Source organism: Falco peregrinus, chromosome 6 (assembly GCF_023634155.1).
Source record: "Falco peregrinus isolate bFalPer1 chromosome 6, bFalPer1.pri, whole genome shotgun sequence".
Lineage (NCBI taxonomy): Eukaryota > Metazoa > Chordata > Aves > Falconiformes > Falconidae > Falco > Falco peregrinus.
Window position 1 is genome coordinate 45,550,761 of NC_073726.1, and position 21,483 is coordinate 45,572,243.

Consider the following 21,483-nt stretch of genomic DNA (forward strand, 5'->3'; position numbering starts at 1 on the left):
TCCTCAGTACCACCATTTTATGACCACTCAAGATGCAAAATTTCAAATCACATCACTTGTTTCAGTCTCAACTAATTAAATTACTCCAACTGTTTTTGACTAAATTTCTTTGCATGCAAATACACTTTTCACCAACCCCAAAATATTCAGTAGAAATACATCTATTTGACATATACTACATCTCTTAAATGTGAAAGTGTCAGAGTTGCATATAATTTTTTTCAGCCCCCCCAATTCAGAAAACTTTAGCTCCTAAATTTGGAAACTTTTTTTTTTTTTTTGGTAAATTTATATGGAAGACTGCAAAAAGTTATGCCTTTAAGTCCAAAACCCCAAAAATTCTGACACCTCAAATGCTATCACATAACAGATTTGTTATTTCCTGGCCAGTCTTAATTTATAATGTTATTTGCAAGTCTCGCTGGAGGCTTCACTGGACAAAACCAAAGTCAGGTTTTGCTAATGTCTTGCAAATATACAGATTTTTTGTGCACATGCTTTATGAATTAGATGTTGAATATTCTACTTTGAAGATTTAAAGATAAATTTAGAAATAAATTTAAAATATATTACAATATTCATTATTATAACTCAATTATAGATGCTCCATGGCATGAGGAAGAAAGAAGTGTAGGAGGAGCCCTATTCCAGACACTGCAGCTCTGCAGGATAGTAATAACATTGCTAAAAAAGTTTAAGGAACATAGATGCCTTGCCTACAGGCAATTCTTTTATCAGTTTTAGCCTCTGAACTTGTGGAACTTCATAAAGGACAGGCTTCCTCGTGTACAGTTATGTCAAGCAAATAAATCTGCATTCTCATCAATCTCCCCAACAGGAGTCTGGATTTTCAGAGAAGCATCCACAACTCTGCTGGAAGTCAACAGGAGCTTGCTGCTTTCTCTAGGATGGAAATTCTGCACTTTTTATGATAAAGCAACTGGACTAACGCCTCTTGGTTGGGCAGGATATTCACTCAGGTCTCCATGGGAAATGGGTCTTTTCAGACACATTCCTAGGTCTTCTCATCTGAATCCTAAAAGCATCATTTTGTAATTCACAGTTTATCATAGGTGCCATATCTCACTGTATGAGGTACATGTCTAACTACATTCACCATGCAGTGTCATAATTTTCTAGTTTTAATTATGCAGCATGTTAATTGGTCTTCAGAGAAATGACAGAAATGCAAATCTGTATTTTTATAAATTTATATTAATTCAAAAATGGAATAATTTTCCTTTCTGCGATAACTCCAAAATAACAGGCAAATAATAAGATCAGTTTCTATAATCCAAAAAAAAAAAATTGCTACACAAAAATCCTGAGCAAGGAGTCTAACATAGAGGGTGAAAAAACAAAATTAAAATTATGAAATTAAAAAAACTCATAGCACTGATTTTTAAGACAGTCCTGTATTTCAGAAAAAAACTTATTTGAGATTTTGAAATTGCTGATTTAGTATATGTTCTAGCTATTTAGACGCTGCAGCTAAGTTTAATAACAATCCACCATGCCACAGAATGATGTAACAGCTATCACATCTATCTTCTGTTAGACACATTTACTCTACCTTGTAATCAAAGTTTTCATTTAAGAAGTTTTTACGAAGGGCATCCGAAAGGTACAAGACCGTAGTAATGATCACGCTGGGAAGAAAAGAACAGAAAGACAGTAGCTTTTGTTAAATGGAAATTCATATTTAATATCCAGAGCTGGACAAATTTCCAATGAAGAAATAGCTGTAGCATGTATGGTGGCATTAAACACTACATTTTACGCATATACAAATATCCGACTTCTAACAGCAGCTATAGAGAGAGAACATGCACATTAAGAAAAAAAATAGTAAAAACAGTTGTGATATGAGTGCTGAGAACATGTTCTGTATATATTGTATATATATATATATAATTGATCAAAAAGACAAACCATTTGTTCTGCAAGTAATGCTCGTATCAGAATTAATACAACCTCTGTCCTACTAGCACTAATATACATAGTTGAACAATTTGCTTTCAGCTTTCTTGGTACAGAAAATATGTGTGTCTTGATTATAAATGTATCTAGTAATTACCAATATACAATATTGACAGCCCTATGGACAAAGAGTCTTTTTAATGACAACAGAGAAATGCAGAACTGCAAGAACTCTGTGAGAAAATTTGCTTCTGCAGATCTCTCTTCTGTACGTTGCAAATGGCCATGCATTGCCCTATATTGACACCTGCCTGAACTGTATTAATCTATCTTGGGTAACGGCCAAAATGCTTTCACAGTGGTTGTCAGCAGAGGTCAACAACAGGCTTGTTTATTGTAGCAACCAAATTTGGTAATCTACAGAAACAAAATAACGTTAAAGAGTATTTAAACAGAATTCATTTCACCGATTCTTTAAGCCCTTAAGCCAACCTCTGCAGCACTTAGGTCTATCAATCTATTTAGTCAAACCATAAATCTATATGAACCATTAAATTCTTTTTAAAAGTAGTCAGTAATGGATGCTTATGGGGGAGAAAAGAAGATAAACACAGAAAGATCTTTTTGCTATTTCACTCATGTGTTTTACAACAATCAACTCTTTAAAGACCTTCTGAGAAAAAGGTTTTTATCTACACATTTCATTTAATTACCATCCATCTACTATTAATACATCTAGTACTTCTTTGCACATGGTTCTTGACCCGTATGCTGTTACAATGCTAAAATTTGTTTCCCCTTCTGTACTTTGGACTATGTTTTTTTTATTATGTATTTTTAATTTATTTTTTATTTATTTATAACAATAATAATATATTATTATATTTATTATTTATATATATTTTCATATAATAATTTAAAATTATTATTTATTTATTATTGCAATGCATTCAGGAGAAAATATGTTTTATTAAATATAATAACAGCAATAGATATATTCTAAAGGTATAATATTTTTCACCTTCACTATACTGAAGAATTATATATTAACCAACCCACCTAAGAGATAAATTATATTTTTCATCTGGCATTTTTGACAGATTTCAAGTGTATAAATACAAAATGGCCACGTATCATTTAGCTTATTACTAGTTCAAATGTTTGCTTCGATTTCTCTATGTTTAAAATTACTGTCCCTGCCAAACTTTACCTTCTGGTTTGATGTGTCTGAACACCTGTAACAGCCAAGTCTGAGACTGTTTTTAGAACAGTGCTTGACTCTCGGGTTTTATTTGTTCCTAGTTCCATTGTTCAAATACCATATGTATTATTTTCTCAACAATTATATTATAGCTTTTCGATCCAAGTAGTGTTCCACCTTTAGCACTCTAATACTTTATACACTTTATACACTGTATAGTTTACCCCACTCTTCCACCAGCAGGAAGTCACAGTGTGTCACAGCACTCCCTGCTGCAGCATGGAAGACAAAGTGAAACATTAACAAACGGTAATATAAGCAAAGCTAAGAATCAAGGCACAGGTAAGAGTCCTGTCATTCTTGTTATTGTGAGATTTAATCTACAGCCCATATGTTTCACAAAATGGAAACAGTCTGCATACTTCAGGAAGATGTTCTGATAGAAAAGGTCAGTTCATCAGGGCTATTGCTATGCAAAATTTCAACCTAAGTCCTAAGTAAAAAATGCCTGAACACTGTATGCAAGAGAAAATTCCACAAGATCTCAAGAACTACAACCATATGTTGTTGTACTGCCAAGTTTCCATTACGCAGTTCTACTTATGTCCGAGACAATTCCTTTCTTGCCATATTACTCCCATGGCACGTGAAACTGAAGAGAAAGACCTGCTTCAATTCTTAGGAGGTGACTAGATTAGAAATCTTAAAATGTAATTTTTAGAATATTTTTTTCCAGAATTTTCCAGAGATAACAGAATAATTGCAACACAGGTATCTCTTGCTATAGGCAGCGTAGCTCAGGCTTGACTTATTTGGTAAGCCAAAGACATGATATGGATTAGCTGATAAAAAGTGGGTTTGTAGAGTGGGAGTGTGTATGTTGTAGATAAAAAAAATTCAAAATGTTAGACTGAACATGGAAAGATGAAGCCATTGGTTTTGACCCACAATCTGTTATTCTGAATCTACAACAAACTAAAATCAGGTAGGACAGAAAACATAGCTAATGCTGGGGGGGAGGGGGGGGGGATGTGTGTCTCTTTCCTCTTTTGCTACAAATAATGTAGGTTCTATAAAAAAAGCAAAAATGCACAAAGCAGAGACAGCAGCCAGAGGACAGATGGACAGCTGCCTGTTGCTTCCCAGGCAACAATTTCAAAATAACAACAACCATTATTTCAAATCCATTTGAGTATCAAACTAGAAAACATTTGAGTTTGTGACAAGACTTGCTTTTCTTCCTCTTACCACCTGCCACAAATTTGTTCAGAACCACTGGCTGTTTTACAGGAGAAAAACCTCTGCTTTTTCTCATTTTTCTAAAATCTAATAATTTCAAGATACTAAATTATTCTGGGCTTATACACGGAATGCTAATCCAAGGTTCAGTCAGGCCCATTGATGGCTAGTGACTTTTCCATCAAATTTTCACAGAAAACATTTCTGCAATACCCTGTTTAAAAAAATCCAAAGCAGCCTCCAGAAGTTCAACCCCTGGTCTGCTACCTGGACTGTGCTCTGGCAACCTGGCTTTTGCCTGGGCAGCCAACGATAGAAAATGAAAGCTTTCTTTTTCCATTCTGATATGAGACAAATAGATAACCATTAGCTTCTCATTTTATCCTTTGTTATTTCAGAGTGAAGTTTTCCCAAGGGCAGTGTCTGAACAGAAAAAAGTTTCTTTCATATTTCATGAATAAATGAAATAAACCTAGAGTTACATATACGTGTATATATCTATTGTTATATTCATATATGCATACCTGTGCATATATATGCTTTTTGTGACAGACTGGATGTCAGGTTCAGTTGTTAGCAACATTTTGTATTACATAAAAGCATGTTAGCAACACTGTGTATTACATAAAAGCAAGAATTTTTGTTCATTGTAGGAGTCTCAGACTCCCACATCACGGGAGCTAACAGGATTCTTCAAAGCAGCCATAACGATGAAACTAATGCTAATTCAATGTCTTCCTTTATTGTGTATTCTGTTTGAGTTACTTTTTAAAAAACAATAATGCCTTTTAGTCATTACTGAATTAGATGACCAAAAGGATTCTCTGTTTGAATTCCCTATGCTCAACCGTCAGTAGATAAATTTGGAATTTTAGTATAAGCAACACACTATAGTAAATCTTACCTTACAGATCAATTATTTTACTATAAATAATAATATTCATATATCCATTTTGTATGCTTATGAAATTCAAACTGAGAACCGGATGATCTAGCATCTGTACCATTCAACACACTGTTGACAGAATATACATAGTTAATCATACAGAGAACTTCAAAATTAAAGCTTCTTGTATACAGAGCAGTGAAAAATTAGTTCATTGTTCAATAAGAAATAGGCATAGTGTGTTATAAATATCAAACGTTTGCTCAGCAAGTAATAGAAACTCACTTTGCTCTCCAACAGCCTCCTCAATCACTAACGAAACATGATGTACCTGGAGTTCAGCTGAGTCCATTAAATGCTCTCAAAAGATGCCAGTCAACTAAAGCATTAGATAAGTGATTCTTTTCCTAACTTTAGGGTAACTTAAGCAAGTGACCATTGCATAGTGATTTCCAGTTGAGAAAGACATGATGAACGTGTTATTCAGAAATCTCAGTTTTAGTCTGGCATATTTTATTATAGAATTTTGGACTCCTCTCTGGCGCTAGGCAACTGATTCAGATGTCTTCCTATATTTTGTGGTGTTCATTGGCAGTTACAAATTGAAGCTTTGCTTGGAGGACCAGCAAACTAGCTTTCTACCTAGTTAATGTAGAAAGTAAGTCTATCCCTATAACAACAGAAATTAAAGTTATATTTCCCATAACGTACATAAAAGCATATTTTGTCTCTCAGCAGTAACATCCATGGTAGACGTATTAGATAACCGTAAGTAATTATTTTGCTTTGCTGAATGTATGCAAATTAGCTCACTACAGATATTATGTGGTTATGCAGTCTTAAATAGAGTTAATTTCTGCCTCATTGCTTGGCTGCTAGAAGCTAATAAACATTAAGGATTTTTTTGCATGTTATCCTTCCATCACAGATCACAATTCATAAAAGATCTATTTCTCTGCTTTAGTGCTAAGTCTGCCTTTTTAAAAGTTACGTTATTTCTCAAATTTTGGAACTCACTTGGTAGTTTTATAATGTTAGCCATTAATAATTTTTTCATGTTGGGCATCTGGACATTCAGAATTATAGATCATGCATGCGTCACTGAAATATCTTGATTTCTGGATAGTCAGAGACTTGTCTTCTTGAGCTCACAGTGTCATCTGGGCTGGTTTTTTTATCCCAGACAGCATCCAAATATCAGATGCTACACAATTACTGAAAACACTGCAACAAGAAAGAAGAAAATCCAGAAGCCAGGGGGCAGCAATATTTTTATATATAAATATTATATATTGAAAGAATTATGGCATTTTAAGACCTGAAAATCCTTCAGGTAACTGAAGTTCTGCATATATAAAGAAGAAAAAAAACATGAAAAAAATTTCTCCCCTCAGGAAAAGCTTAGTACCTGATTATATCCTTGCTAGGACTCGTTTCTTTCCTAGGCTCAGACAGGCTAAATCTCTCTTCCTGTAAATACTAGACAGTTTGAATCTTTATATCACTTAGAGACAGAGAAGAGTAAAGACAGCGCTGCTGGTGATGTGCCAAGCTCCTGAGACACACGCTGCCTTCAGATTTGCTACCTTTTCTCAGGCTGAGGTCAGACAGCTGAGAAGGCGGCCATCTGACCCAGGAAACATGACAATCATTTCATTCCTGGGAAGCAGAAGTTAGAAAAGATCCAGACTGTTAATGGATTACTTGATTATTTTCTTAAAAAGATGAGATAGACTATGATTTTTCCTTTTAGACATGAATGGAGCAAGGAGTTAAGAAGTTTTGCCTTCAATCCTGAAGAGCTTCAGATCATTTGAAGCACTCTGGTTCACCAAGTGAAACTCAGGAAAAACAGCTCATGGTCACAGCCGCTTCTGGCTGTGCCCTCATTTCTCGTTCTGCCTCTAGGCTCTCCCCTTTGCTCTTAAAGATTTTGGGTTGGAACAAGTCTAGCAAAGCTACTACTCTGTGGCTCTGTGCTTTTGAACACCTCAAGTAGGCCGAAGGAAGGCAGCCACTGCAATGGCAGTAGGGGGCAAGTTAAAGGAGCTCCTGGTTCAGGAACAGCTCCAGAAAAGCTAGTGCTTTGCAGCAAATTACAGAATATAAGTGAATTTTCCCTCCTACTGCCTCAAAAAGGAACAGAAACTAAGCCATAGATATAGAACATAGGAATGCTAAGTTTTCAGTTCACACCACATTTTTAAGTACACCTGGCCAACTCCCTGTTTCACAGCAAACCAGAATTCCTCCACAAAGGAACAAATGGAGCAAAGCAATCATTGAATGCTGAATTAGTAAAGATGTGTTTACATCCCATTTGCTGGCAGTGACTGTGTGTTACCAGGATCAGTTAGTCAGTCTCATTAGCTTCTCATGGCCCATTTGCAACACAGTTATTGTCAGCTTCTTTGCCTGACAGAAATGCACATGGAGTCCCCTCCTAGATGGTCAGAAACAACATAACATAGATTAATAAACGGAGATGTGTGATAGAATCATAGAATCATTTAGGTTGGAAAAGACCTTTAAGATCATCAGTTCCAACCGTTGACCCAGTACTGCCAAGTCCATCACTAAACCATGTCCCTAAGCACCACATAACACATTTTTTAAATATTTTCAGGGATGGCGATTCCACCACCTCCCTCAGCAGCCTGTTCCAATATTTCAACACCCTTTCACTGAAGAAATGTTTCCTAATAGCCAATCAGGCCTCCTCTGGTGCAACCTGAGGCTGTTTCCTCTCGTCCTGTTGCTAGTTATCTTGGAGAAGAGACCTACTCCCACCTGCCTACAACCTCCTTTCAGGTAGCTGTAGGGAGTGATAAGACCTCCCCTGAGCCTCCTTTTCTCCAGGCTAAACAACCCCAGTTCCCTCAGCCGCTCCTCATAAGACTTGTGCTCCAGAACCTTCACCAGTTTCATTGCCCTTCTCTGGACACGCTCTAGCACCCCTAGATCCCTCTTGTAGTGAGAGGCCCAAAATTGAACACAATATTCAAGGTGCAGCCTCACCAGTGCCGAGTACAGGGGGACGATCACTTCCCCTGTCCTGCTGGCCACACTGTTTTGGATACAAGCCAGGATGCTGTTGGCCTTCTTGGCCACCTGGGCACCCTGCTGGCTCATGTCCAGACAGCTGTCAGCCAGCACCCCCAGGTTCTTTTCCACCAGGCAGCTTTCCAACCACTCTGCCCCAAGCCTGTAGTGTTGTGGGGGGGTGTTGTGACCCCAGTGCAGGACCCAGCACTTCTTGTTGAACCTCATACAATTGGCCTCGGCAATTGATGCTAACTAAAATACTGCTGCAAGTAAATATTCCTTTTACAGAACTTATTATCATCTTTAGCATATCTGAACACCACCAACCCAAGAAACATGTGCCAAGGTCGTTCCTAAATCTTAGTTTTGTACATGTCAGCTGTTGCAAATCCATCTGGTAAGCCAGCTGTTTCTGGAATATATAACGATTTCTTAGATTATATATTTCATCTAAAAGTTCCTATGTTTTTTCTCCTTCTTTCCTGTGTTTCTCAATTTATTTCTTGAGCATGATTACCAGATGCAGGCTGGTATCAGCCATACCTTCTTTAATATCATACACAGAAACAAATGACCATATCCATTCTCTGATTATTAACAGTTTGGGTTTTTTTTCCTGGAATTCACACTTGGCAAGATTAGCAACACTGAGGGAGGCAATAAACGAGCAAAAAATGTTATATTTTTCAAGTCATGACAAAGTTTGAACAAGTACTATGATGCCTGCATATCCACACATGTAACAAATACATATTATGAACACAAATTTTGCCAATTTAATTGTAACAATACAATTGTTACCGGTAGTCTGTACAGCACCGTAAATTTAAATTCTCCTTGGAGCCAACAGGCAGTATGCAGACTAAAAACCAATTTCCATCAGATATTGCAATATGTACCGTGAAAGTTTAAGTCAGTCCTAAATTCTGGATTCCTAGGTCTGCCTACCTCCTCTGCCAGAACTGCTCTTTGTATAATTGTACTGACTCTTCAGCTGGCTTATCCAATCTAAAGCTAAGCCTACAAAACAGGCTAGCTGGTGATATAGGTGAAATAGAAATCAATAGTTTCAGACCTGCTGTAATGACTTCTCAGAAATGCTGGGAACCTGTTTCTCCAAAAATAAGGCATGAACAGAGAAAGAATATCTCAAGAGGAGGTTACATCTCAAAGTATCACTAAGCAGTGCTTAGGAGTCCTACGTCACTGTGTCCTGTGCTGTACCTCATTCCTGATTTGTGATTTTTCTGACAAACACCAAATTAAAAAACATGCAAAACATCATTAATGATGTTATTAGCAGATAATTTCTTCTTGAGAGCAAACAGATCTTTTCCAACTCAGCATTTCAACAAGCAGATTTGAAATTATGTTCTGTTGAGACCTGTCATTTGCTACTTGGAAAACAAAGCTGTTGATGCTTAGCATCTCCATTTTGTAAAAGGGCTTCTGAGTTTCCAGTTATACGTGCTTACTGAAATTCAGAATAGAAAGAGTTATAGTTTATGTTATGAATTTGTTGTGTAAAATAAGTCCAGAGATTTTAAATCTTAAATTAAAAAATGAAAAACTGCAGCCAGCATTATAAAAGGTGTTTTGAATTTTTATTACATAAATTATATAAGTTTATACCATGATCTTTCACACTACCCATATTTTTTCTTAACATTAAAAATGTCTTACTTGTTTGCAACCAAACGCATCACTGTCCAGTCTTTTGGAAACATCTCTGGTCGTATTAGTATCCGAAAAACAGTGAAAATCTGCAGCAGGAAATCCTTTGGAAGGAAAAGAAGCAGTCATATGTCTTTGCTGCATTAAAAAGAGCAATGAGGTTTAAAAATATTTTAATCAGAAACAAAAAAAATATAGAAATAGTAGAATTGCATTTATTTTCAACACAGATACACCTCTGAATATTTTTTTTTGATTCCCCAAGAAAGCTTCAAATATTGATTTAATTCATTTTTCTTAAAAGAAGGAAAATAACATAATGTGCCATTTGATTGACAGAAATGCATAAGAGAAATGTCAAAGATGCATTTGGTTTCCACCCATACACTTCCACAAATGCGATCCTCCTGAGAGCAATTTGCAAATCAAAAAGCACTTTACATACACTACAGAGTTCTGAATATCTCCTTAATCATGCTAGGTTTTCAACACTTTCAAGATTTATTCTAAAAGTGGCATTATTTGGTAGGAAAGAGAGTGTAAGGACAATTTTGTCATTGGGTTTGCAAAGACCAGTGAATTCAATAGCAGTGCCCAGGCCCCTAAACTGTTATCACAGCTGTCTGTCTGTATGCAGGTCACTTAACCATTCTGCCTCATTTGCTGAATCTATAAAAAATGGTGAACACGTGAGCTACTTTGAATGTAGAAAGCACTGTTTAAGAGCTTTTAGCATTATTGTCCCTTATGTCATTTAACTCACTAATAACTAAATTAAACTACTCAGAACATTTTTTTTTTTAGATTTTCTTTTCGCAAAGAAAACTACCAACAAGGGTAGAATTTTTAATGGCCTATCTTGATTGTATATATTACTGCCAGTATTTTTTCAGTAAGCAAAATGGAGCTTTTGACATCATGAAGAGCATGAGGCAAATGATGTAACATGCCTAACAGAATTAGTGTGGTACCTGACCTTGAAATGTTTTGTATTGATTCTGCCCACATCACTTGTAGAGAGTTAGCCTGAAACACAGATGAGATGGAGATACAACCAAAGGATACCAACCAAATAATTTTGGAAACCGAAATATATTCTCAAGTGCATTTACCACAGAGTAGATGACAGGCATTGCACAACAGATGTCTTTCATTAGAGAATCACTGTAAAGGGGGACGAATGCAGGCGCTGGGAAAAGCAGCTGAGATCCCTGCACCCACCCACCAGAGAAGATTACATAAAAGAGACAACCTGTTTTCTGAGCAAGATGCCAAAAAACTATCTGTATTAAAAACTATAAATTATACTCATTGCAGATAACACAGTGCTTGAATCAGGTGACCAGCTTTACAGATTAACAAGTAGTTTTATGAGAAACCCATTTATTCCAGACTGCTTTCCTACAGCAATGCACCTTGTACTTAAATTTCAACGCTTCTACCTGCTCCTTTTTCTTCTTTTGGTGTTACCTCCCCTTTCTGTGCAGTAATCCCTGCAGCTCTGTGCCATAATCACAACAATATAGCAATGCCTTGAATGTTGCTGCATGTCACCTCACAATAACGTCCCAAATTCTCCCACATCCCATTTTCATTCCATCTGTTGTCCAGACACAATACATGTTGCTTCTGTTGGGAAACCGACTGGGCTGCTGAACTGAACAGACCAAATGGCTGCTGTTGGGAAACCAAGCACTGGTTTAAGGGCTTAAAACCCAAAGGCTGCATGAGATGTAAACTTAGTACCTTTGAGACCCACAGGCCACTGCCAAAGCCTGCTGAAATTCATCACCTTGTTCAAAAGTCATTAAGAAAAGAATGACAGAATCATCTACATTTAATTTCTTTAGGTAACTAAGATAAAAACAGAACACATCTTTTATTCCAAGCAAACTTTAAAACAAAGCAAATGTAGACAATGGCATTAAATTTCGAATCGTTAACACCAGGTTAATTTCTAATTTTAACAGGAAAAAAAGAAAATAGTGTCATTAATTTAGTGGTAAGCAATATTAGATACAAAATGTGGACTTGAAAAGCCTGAGGAAGACTGAAGATCTCTGTTACAGTACATATTAAAAACAAACAAAATGCAGTATAATTCAAAGCTGAAATGTAACAGGAACAGTTAACTCATAAAAAAAACTTTAGAAAAAATATTCATTTGCAAGTTTTTCAACATACAACTATAAAGCTTCTATTAACAGAATTGACCTGTAGCAAATTTTTATTTTCATGAATAGTTTTTTCCTGTATTTGGTAATATATTTCCCTAGGAATCCATTATAAGCATTAAAATAACCGAAGGATAAAACACCAGTCGATTAGTCTGACATTTTGCCATTAATGTCCTGGTATCCCTCATGTGTCTGCACTGCTCACTGATAGTCAGTGCCAGTGTTCACTCCCAAGGAATCCCCTTCCACATAGCTATTTCATAAAATATTTTGATCAGCATTACAATGCCTCGTGCTTTGCATGATGCAATCACTCATTTTTGTTTCATGATCCAAAAGTCGCAAGACACTACTATGAAGTACCACTCCTGGAAGATCAATTTTGTAACTATGTTTTGAATTCCTTCCTTTCCCTTAGTGTAAAATTGTATCTACTTTCACAATTCTATCTGCTCTGCCTAACACATAACTTTTAGGGCAAGGAAGCTCATCAAGGGTCTGGAGCACAAGTCTTACAAGGGGCAGCTGAGGGAACTGGGGTGGTTTAGTCTGGAGAGGAGAAGCCTCAGGGGGGACCTTATCGCTCTCTACAGCAACCTGACAGGAGGTTGCAAGCAGGTGGGTGTCAGTCTCTTCTCCCCAGTAACAAGTGACAGGACAAGAGGAAATGGCCTCAAGTTACACCAAGGGAGGCTTAGACTGGATGTTAGGAAACATTTCTTCACTGACAGGGTGTTGAAGCATGGGAACAGGCTGCCCAGGGAGGTGGTGGAATTGCCACCCCAGAGGTGTTCAAAAAATGTGTAGATGTGGTGCTTAGCAAAACGCTTTAGTGATGGACTTAGCGGTGCTGGGTTAATGGTTGGACTTGATGATCTCAAAGGTCTTTTCCAACCTAAATGATTCTGTGATTCTATAATAATGATTTAGTAACATATTTTAACATTTAAAAAACATTTTTGCCGGCAGTATAAGTGAACTAACATTTGGTTGGTTGAGTACAGATATAATTAATGTCTCATATGTCTTCTATCTTCAGAGACAGCAAGGAAGTAATTTTGTCCTTTTACATACTCTAAATATAATCTCTTAATATTCCTACCTAGTGTACCTAAGCTCTAGTACTATCTTATACCACTTAATATCACAGTATCACAGTTCAGTTTACTGCAGCAGCAACATTTGCTTGATGAAATTATCAAACTGATTAAGTGAGAAGCATGGCTTTCTGAAAGACTGAAAACCAACTATCCATTTAATGAAAAACTGCCTTGGAATTTCTTTCACATCTCCCTATATGCATGTAAAATCCTCCGTAAAGCAGGTCAGACTTCACTGGATCTCTCAGGGTACACCTATATAGCATTTCAGTTTGGGTCAACAGTCTACTTTTGAAGCTAATTGCTTTGGTTCACACCGTGGAGTTAGCAAGCTGCTTGGTATCAAGTCTTTGTAAAGCATCCTCAGGCTTTTTGCAGAGTGCCAAGGTGCCCATAAAAAAGAGGACGGTTTGACAGCGAACTGTCTGCCTGGACAACTCATCCACCCTGTGTCAAATTCCTTTCCCAGAGCTTCTTTCCTTCACTGCTTCTTCAATCTACATCAGAAACCACCCAATACTTATTTTAGAGTTATCCCTCTGCCCCAGCACTCATCCTTTCAGTACTTTCATACATGAGCGCATGTCCATGCATAGCAGGGGAAGGATGGTGGCTACAACTGAGCTTGCCCACCAGAAGCATTCCCCATGCCTGCAGACCTCACACAGCCTGTGTTCAAGGAGTCATTAAAGAACAGTGGAATAAATTGCACCTGGTGTAGGGTTTGGCAACCACCTTATCCTGCCCAGGTTCCTGTAGCTGGAAGAGAGGGATCAGAGAACTAACTATTAAGGTTTCCATGCAGCCCTATGAAATATTACCTTTTCCTTTATCAGCTCTCCCCTGTATATCTGTTCTGCCACATTATGTAGGGTACACTGCCAATGGATAAAAACTAGGCTTTCTGGCAAGGGTTTACCTGTTTGTTTTATCTTCTTTTAACCTATTAATTAAAAAAAACACACGTATCAACGAAAACCATGCTGTTGTGGTCAAAGCTGCATTGTGCTAACATACTGTTTTTCTCATTCACTTTCTCACTTCTCTCCTATTTATAACTTCCGCTGTTACCTTTTGCCATAAATTGTATCTGAGCTTTTTTGCAGCAGCAAATAGCTGCCTACAAGGGTGCCTCTGTTCTATAAATTACTATAAATTACATTTACTAGAAGAAGATGGTATTTTGTGGTAAGCAAATGGAGCATATCTTTAAAATAATATTGAAAGATAAAAGGAAGCATTTAAAATTACTGCCTCATTAAATTAAATGCTTCAAAAAGTGAATGAAGAATAGTCTCTGGTGCTACCACTCAGCCATGAATACCCTGTCATTCCTTTCTTACCTCATTTGCACATTTTCAACTATAAGACACTTTTTCTATCTTCTGCTTTGTGTGGAAAAAACTGACTCAAAGAACTAACTAAAATAAAAATAGTCACCATATCAATTACTTAAATGAAATTTATTTACAAAATAGAGGAAATATTTCCATAAATAACCACTTGTTTAAAGCATCACTTGAATGCATGTCATATAAAAATGTGTACGTGACATTCGTACAAAGTCTCCATTTTGCTATACTGTGATTAACAAGCTGGAAACAGCCTTTATTAGTTTTGGTATAGACTGCTTTAAAAAAATAATAAAAAAAAGAACTGCTAATATATTCTGATAGAATGAATGACAACACTCCCTTTTTACAAGTACTTGCATGAGTTAATTTTTGTTTGGAGAAGTGGTATGGTGTGGGTATTTTTTTTAATAGTATCACAAATGCTTTGCAAACATGCAAGCACTTGACATTCACCTTGAGAATTACTTTGGAAGAAAGAAGAAATTTCTTGTTATATCAGTGTCTAATTGTTCAGTATAAACCATTATTTATAAACAGAGGTAGTCAAAGCAAAAAAGCACATCAGATAGCAATTCAAAGGCCTGGGTTACATTTGGGTAAGTCCCTTGCAAACCCAGTATCAGATTTGTAACTTGTGGTGTGGCTTAGGGAAGACCCAATCCATTTTGACATCACTGACCAGGGGGGCAAAAAAGAGGATTCAAAATACAGCAAGCTGATGGTAGTTACCACTGAAGCTTAAATCCCAAAGTACATACTAGCCACAAGATTAACTATGGCTACTAGTTCAGCCTCTGAAAGCATCTTTGACAAAAAAACAGTCTTATTGCAGATATTTACAGCTTCTTAATCTCCATTTAGTCATACTGACGTAATTTCCTAAGAAGCAGATCTTAAAGCAGTATAAAATACCAAGGAATTCCACACTTGGCAAAGGAAGCAGGAAAATACTGAGGTAAGTGGCAAAAGGGCTTAGATAGCCTAAGTCATACACAATCACTCCATGATTAACATCAGCGTCAGCCTCACACAGTTGCTCTCACCTTCCCCTCTTGCTCTCAGTGATACATATTTCAGTGATATTTGATATTTCCAAGTGAAGTAAAAAAAAATATATTATTTAAGATTCAGAAGAGAAGGAATGCTGCATTAATTACTATCAACCTACTGCCACTGAATCACTGATGGAGCTGATGCTGATTTGATGAGATCTGAATGGAAATAAACTCTGGACTTGAGTTCTTCAGACCTCTATTTTGATTGCTGATGGCACTGGCTCCAGCTGCTTTCCATAAGTCTCTTTATAATAGTAGGGTATGTGTGTGGGGGGAATTTAAATGTGTCAAATCAGACACCATTCAAGCATTAATTCTGGAGTTTTTTCATGTTCTAGAAGCAAGAAAATCTGAATAAACTCAACACCATATTTCATAGATACAAACAGAAACCAAGCTTGAAACCTCTAGGAAATATAAAAAACTAAACCTAGCAATATAAACCTGCTCAGAACTCAGACAAAAGCAAAAGTATTTTCAGTAAAAAAGCCTAGGTTCTACAAAATATACTAAAAATTGCCTAAGGATAGCAACTATGCTAGGTGAAAACAGATGCTGTAATGCTAGTATAAAAATCATCCACCCTATGTAACTCCTAGGTAGTACTCAATTCATGGTAACTTCTTAGCCACGTTTTCTATCTTCAGAGCTCAATATGGCCACATCACTACAAAGAAAACGCACTCACAGATGGTATGCTCTCTTCAGAACAGCTCTAAACAGCTATCAGGAATTTAAGGAAAACTGAAATTACACCATGACTAGACCTTCCTTTTCAGAGAAGTATGTAAGCTTATTGAACAGTCATTTAAGAGTAACACCTAAAAATATACTCTTATACTAGGACTTGATTACTTTCCTACCTGGGATCACTGGCTGAATAACAGGCCTAAGTGATTCCTCAAAATTTCTTGTGTGGATCAGATTTCGTACTATATAAGCTCTTCAGGATCTAGCAGAGTGGAAGTCTTAAGTGTATATCTTCATGCGGGATTTTTTTTTTTTAAATCCACTCCTGTCCTCCAAAAAAACCAGGATTTAAAAATGCTGTACCTCCATGAACCTAGTAACTCAATCGATGAAACTGGTAGAAGCTGCCCTGAAAGAGCTCTGCAGCTACTTTCATATCAAACTAAGCAGACAGACATTACAGGTATGACAGGTCCTCCTGCCAATGGACTTGCTGCTCAGTTAAGAAAAATGGAGAGGTAGTCAAATATGCATTTTTCAAGCTGCATGTTTTCCATTGCCATAGATAATTTAATGAATGAATAAATAAACAAATACAATAAACCAAACAAAAAAACAACTGTCTGTCAGGAAGAATCAAGCAGAACTTTGTAACCTTTGATTGACATAATTTTTAAAACAGGCTTTGAGACTAACTTTATGGCTTTAAAGCAATTATTTATTCCCCCCTCATCCTTATTGTACCTGCTGTCATTGCAGAGGCAATAGAATCCTATCCCCACTGTAAGAGTGGACTTGAGTACAGAAGAAAGCCTATGCAAAAGTTAGCCAACATGAAAACCAGATTGTATTTAAATACTGAAGTGGTTCATCAAAGCACAGGAATATCTTAAAGGGTGACAAACTAAAAAGATAAATAAAAAGAGACCCGAACAAGTGGAAAGACAATTCTGTTACTTACCCTCAGATCTTCCTTTGTGCTGAAGCTATCAAGAAGCTGTTGATAATGTCTATCAGTCATTTGTCGCAAGAGTGACAACAAACAGGAGACAAATTCCCCCTGTTTAGATAAACCAAGAATAGAAATATTATAGATTAATGTCTTCTGTACTTCAAACTGTCATATTATAAGCACTTAAACATAATCAACAAATGCAAGGGAAATTAATCTACAATTAGGCTTAGACTCCATATTTTGTGAAAATATTTAATTTAGCTATGAACTTCTCTCCCATTTAATGAATTATTTTTCTTCAAATGCAGTTTATTTGCTTGGCAAAATCTATCTGAAATAGTTCCAGAAGGGCTAAACCAGTAAAATTTTGATTTGTTTCCCTTGTATCTGTTTTTAAACAGATTATTTGTATTGCTAAAATTACCACCTCTTAGTCAAGTCAGTTTTGAAACAAGCATAGCAAAAATATTTTGCAACAATTCTGGGAAGAATGCTATTGTTTTATATGCATTAGTGGGGAATTTTTCAAAACATTTTTTATACAAAAAACAGTATTTGTCAAAAAGAAAACTCATTTATAGGACTGAAAAAACTGAAAATATTGTGATCAGAAGTTTCGTTGAACCAATAGAGGGACTCCTCATTAAAACATATATCTAGAAGTTGATCTTAATCATAGGGCAAGACCACTCTCTGCTACAGTCCCAGTTCCTGGATTAACACTCCACCATGTTCCACACTGCAGGCAAGGGATGCTCCAGGCAGCAGCTGAGGGACTTACTGCATTGCTGCGTAGATTCCTCCCTGCCTCTATAGATGCACATTCACCAGGCTGTCCTTCAAAGAGCACGGGATTCAGGGACAAAAGAGCAGGGAACTGCACTGGGTATTGCCAGTGAGCAATCAAATGATCAAGACATTATGGGAAGAAATAGGTTCTTCCTATTAATAATAATGGTGTAATTAATAAGGGTGTAAGCTTACCTGATTGCTAGCTTGAGTGACACAATTTGAGTATGAACCTTTTGAATGCTTCCCTTTTTGCTTAAGCATTTTAAGCAGTCCTTTCCAGTCACCGTCCTTCTATGTTCCCACACTTACTTTGACTTACAGTACTATATTAAAAATCACAATCCATCGAGGAAAGTTTTACTATTATTGTTGACAGACAGATTAGGTTTAAAAGGGTACAAGCTTTAGCTAATTGTTAACTGCCTTTAAATTTGAGCTTTTAATTCAAGTGTAGGTAGCTATACAGGCAGCTGGTTTTAAAAATAACAATGAACATGCAGCTGCATTTGTTGAACTCAACATAAAAATGTATGTTGTAAGATATCTGCCAGTGTTAGCTACAAACTAACTTGCAAATCATGCACAAAAAAACCCCTCCACACACATTAACAACCTTGACAAAAACCATTTAGGATCCAGTTCTAGTGCCACAAGTCAAGCTAAGCAGTTTATCCAGTTCACTTAGGTAGAATCCCAAAGTAATTCTTCATGTCTTATTTAAGGAGCACAGTTATTAAAATACATGAAGCTCACAATTAAATTGAAATTCATTTAGGTTCTGAAGTGACTGAACTTCCAAGATCTGAAATGAATAAAGGTTCACTTTTGATTGCTTTTTGATAACTCTTTATATGCAAATACATTTTTCTTAAGGAAATCCAAAGGTTTAATCACCGATATCCTAAAGCAGAAGTTTCGCTTTTACCACTGCATAAATTCAATGTTTATTAGTGCAACATCTGTAACACTGACATCCTGAATCCATGTCTTATTTGTGCTCAGTTCAAAGCATCACACCCATCTTGCAGGTTACCATTTAACAAGATTTCTCACTGCAAACTGAAATGGTACCAAGCTATCAGAACTACTTGAAATGAAAAAAAATGTGCAGTCATGGCAGCACACAGCCTGATGCTGCCTGCTTTTATGCTGCTGCTTTGTACAGAAGAACAGTGACACGTGGGCCTAAAAGATCACATTGAGATGAGTTTGGGACTACTTCCACAAGAAAGACTACATCTAATGCAAAATTACTTTTTGCAGGTTGGGGGGTTTTTTGGTTGGTTTTGGTTTGGTTCGGTTTTGGTTTTGGTTTGTTTTTTGTTTTTTTTAAATCCAGTGTGCTGCCATAATACATCTCACAAAGAATATCTTATGATACACGCAGCTTGAAATAATGGTAACATACTGGAACAGACTCTGCTGCTGTATTCACATTGAGTACTTTATCATACTTACTCTACAAATAGTTCCAAGAATCTGGCTCCATGTGTTGCCATAAGCCCATACTGCACGATGTTTCTACATAAATGTATGTAATTGCCTTATGCTGTGCTGTGAGTCACTTCCACATTAAGTATTCTTTGAGAGCCTGTGGTGACAGTGACATGGCTTTTTTGATGCATAAAAAGAAAATTTTGCAACTTGAAAGCATTTTCAGAGCCTAATTTTCTGATGGTGTGAAAGAATTAGGCTGTCATGGTGTTTTATGAAAACTTAATCTGCAAGCAAGTGGGTATCTCGGAAGAAACCAATAAGCTCAGAGCTTTCCTACACTAACAGTCTAATACTACAATCCTTACTTCAGCTTGGATTTTCTTGTGATGGCCTGATGTGCCACAAAGCGTACCTTTCTAATTTTGAATTTAAAGAAAAAAAACCCCAAACTCTTAGATGTATAGTAGTGCTGAATCACAGTGATTAAAGCATGATGTTATCTTCTTACAAAGCTTGGTCAGCTCCATAGAACACTTCATATAATGTTTGTTCTCTGTGGGATAAAGTAAAACAAACAAACAAAAACCCCAACAACACATTCCTTGCACAGTTATTAAATGCTTTTGAAATGTTTGATCTAAAGGAAATTTTGGTTTGAAAAGCAACCATCTATTAATTTATGAAAACCATCACAGTGTAAAAACTGGGCATTAATTAAGTGTATAATGAGATGGTAAATCACACAGCATAGTATGTTCTCTGCAAAAAATGTTACCCCCTCACCTCATATTGGGGTCATATCCTTTGCTACATTAGTAGAATTCATTTGCCCTTCAAAAGAAAACTGGGAACTTTGTTGAAAACAAAGCAAAATAAAACTTCATTTTGCTTCATCAACGCTCATCATAGACTTTTCTGCAAACACCTACATTTCAACTTTCCAATTTGCATGAGTTGTTATAGCAGGCTGAGTAAAATATCATTCGCTAATCTTCTAAACCCGACTATGCTCTACTTCATGTCATAGAAAATGAAGCCCAAATGCTCAGCATGAAAAACAACAAAATGTCTTTCAATTAATGAATCTGGATTTGTGCAAGTTACCCTCACAGATAATGCAGCATTTTTAGAACTGTTTCATCGTGTAAAAATATATGCCGTTAAGAAAGTGAAAAGTTATTGATTGATACTCTTCCATTTTCAGGAACTCTAACTTCAAGAGAACTTCAGAAATCTACTAAATTTGTCAGCAAAAAACCCATAATGAAATAATCATTGAACTGAAACAGTCTCCATAAGTATTTTATCTTTTGGTTGGGGTTTTTTTCCTCCATAATTTATAAAGTAATTTGATGAAAAAAATAATTACTATTTCCACTGAAAATTAATAAAATGCAAGAAAACTTTTCTTTGTTCTCCTCTTTCTCTGTTTTATACACAAAGTCTTACACTGTGAATTACAATATAAACACGCCAGAAATCTAGTATACCAACCAGAGGCAACTATGAGCTATTTTGTTATAAGAAACTTACAGTCACATCTTGAAACTGGAGGCGCATAGCAGAGCCTGATGGCTGTGGTCGGCTGGTGATCTCTAGTATGGTCCTTAACAGAATATCTAGCAGGCTGTTTACAATCACATCAATTTCTTCCAGGACAGATTTTTCCTTTAATAATAAATTAAATATTTAAAGATTTTAAAATGGAAAGATGACTACAGACATATTTCCTTTGATGTCATTTTAGAAACAAATTATATTTTCACTACGAATGTCACATTCAAGAAACAAGGACTATTCTCTAAGATACTGTTTAATTCTATTGCATTTTTCCTAACAGTTTTCAATAAATTAAATTGTACTGAAATATAGGGAACAGTTACAGGGATGACTTTGAATGTGTAAGTGTTCATCAAATCAGCATAGCTCTACTTTTCATTAATGTTTAGAAGAAAAC

The 21,483-nt window shown here is 36.3% G+C and overlaps 1 protein-coding gene across 4 annotated transcripts in view; it reads right to left on the reverse strand.

The window, feature by feature from the left end:
* The window catches only part of DOCK4 (dedicator of cytokinesis 4), a 256,201-nt gene that overhangs the window by 49,940 nt on the left and 184,778 nt on the right, over window positions 1-21,483 (reverse strand). For all 4 annotated transcript variants that reach the window (XM_055807173.1, XM_055807174.1, XM_055807171.1 and 1 more), the window contains exons 25-28: window positions 21,060-21,194; window positions 17,304-17,402; window positions 9,975-10,069; window positions 1,574-1,649 (exon numbers count right to left, since the gene is read on the reverse strand). In XM_055807173.1, coding sequence (XP_055663148.1) covers window positions 1,574-1,649; window positions 9,975-10,069; window positions 17,304-17,402; window positions 21,060-21,194 — 405 coding nt within the window. The remainder of the gene's footprint in view (window positions 1-1,573; window positions 1,650-9,974; window positions 10,070-17,303; window positions 17,403-21,059; window positions 21,195-21,483) is intronic.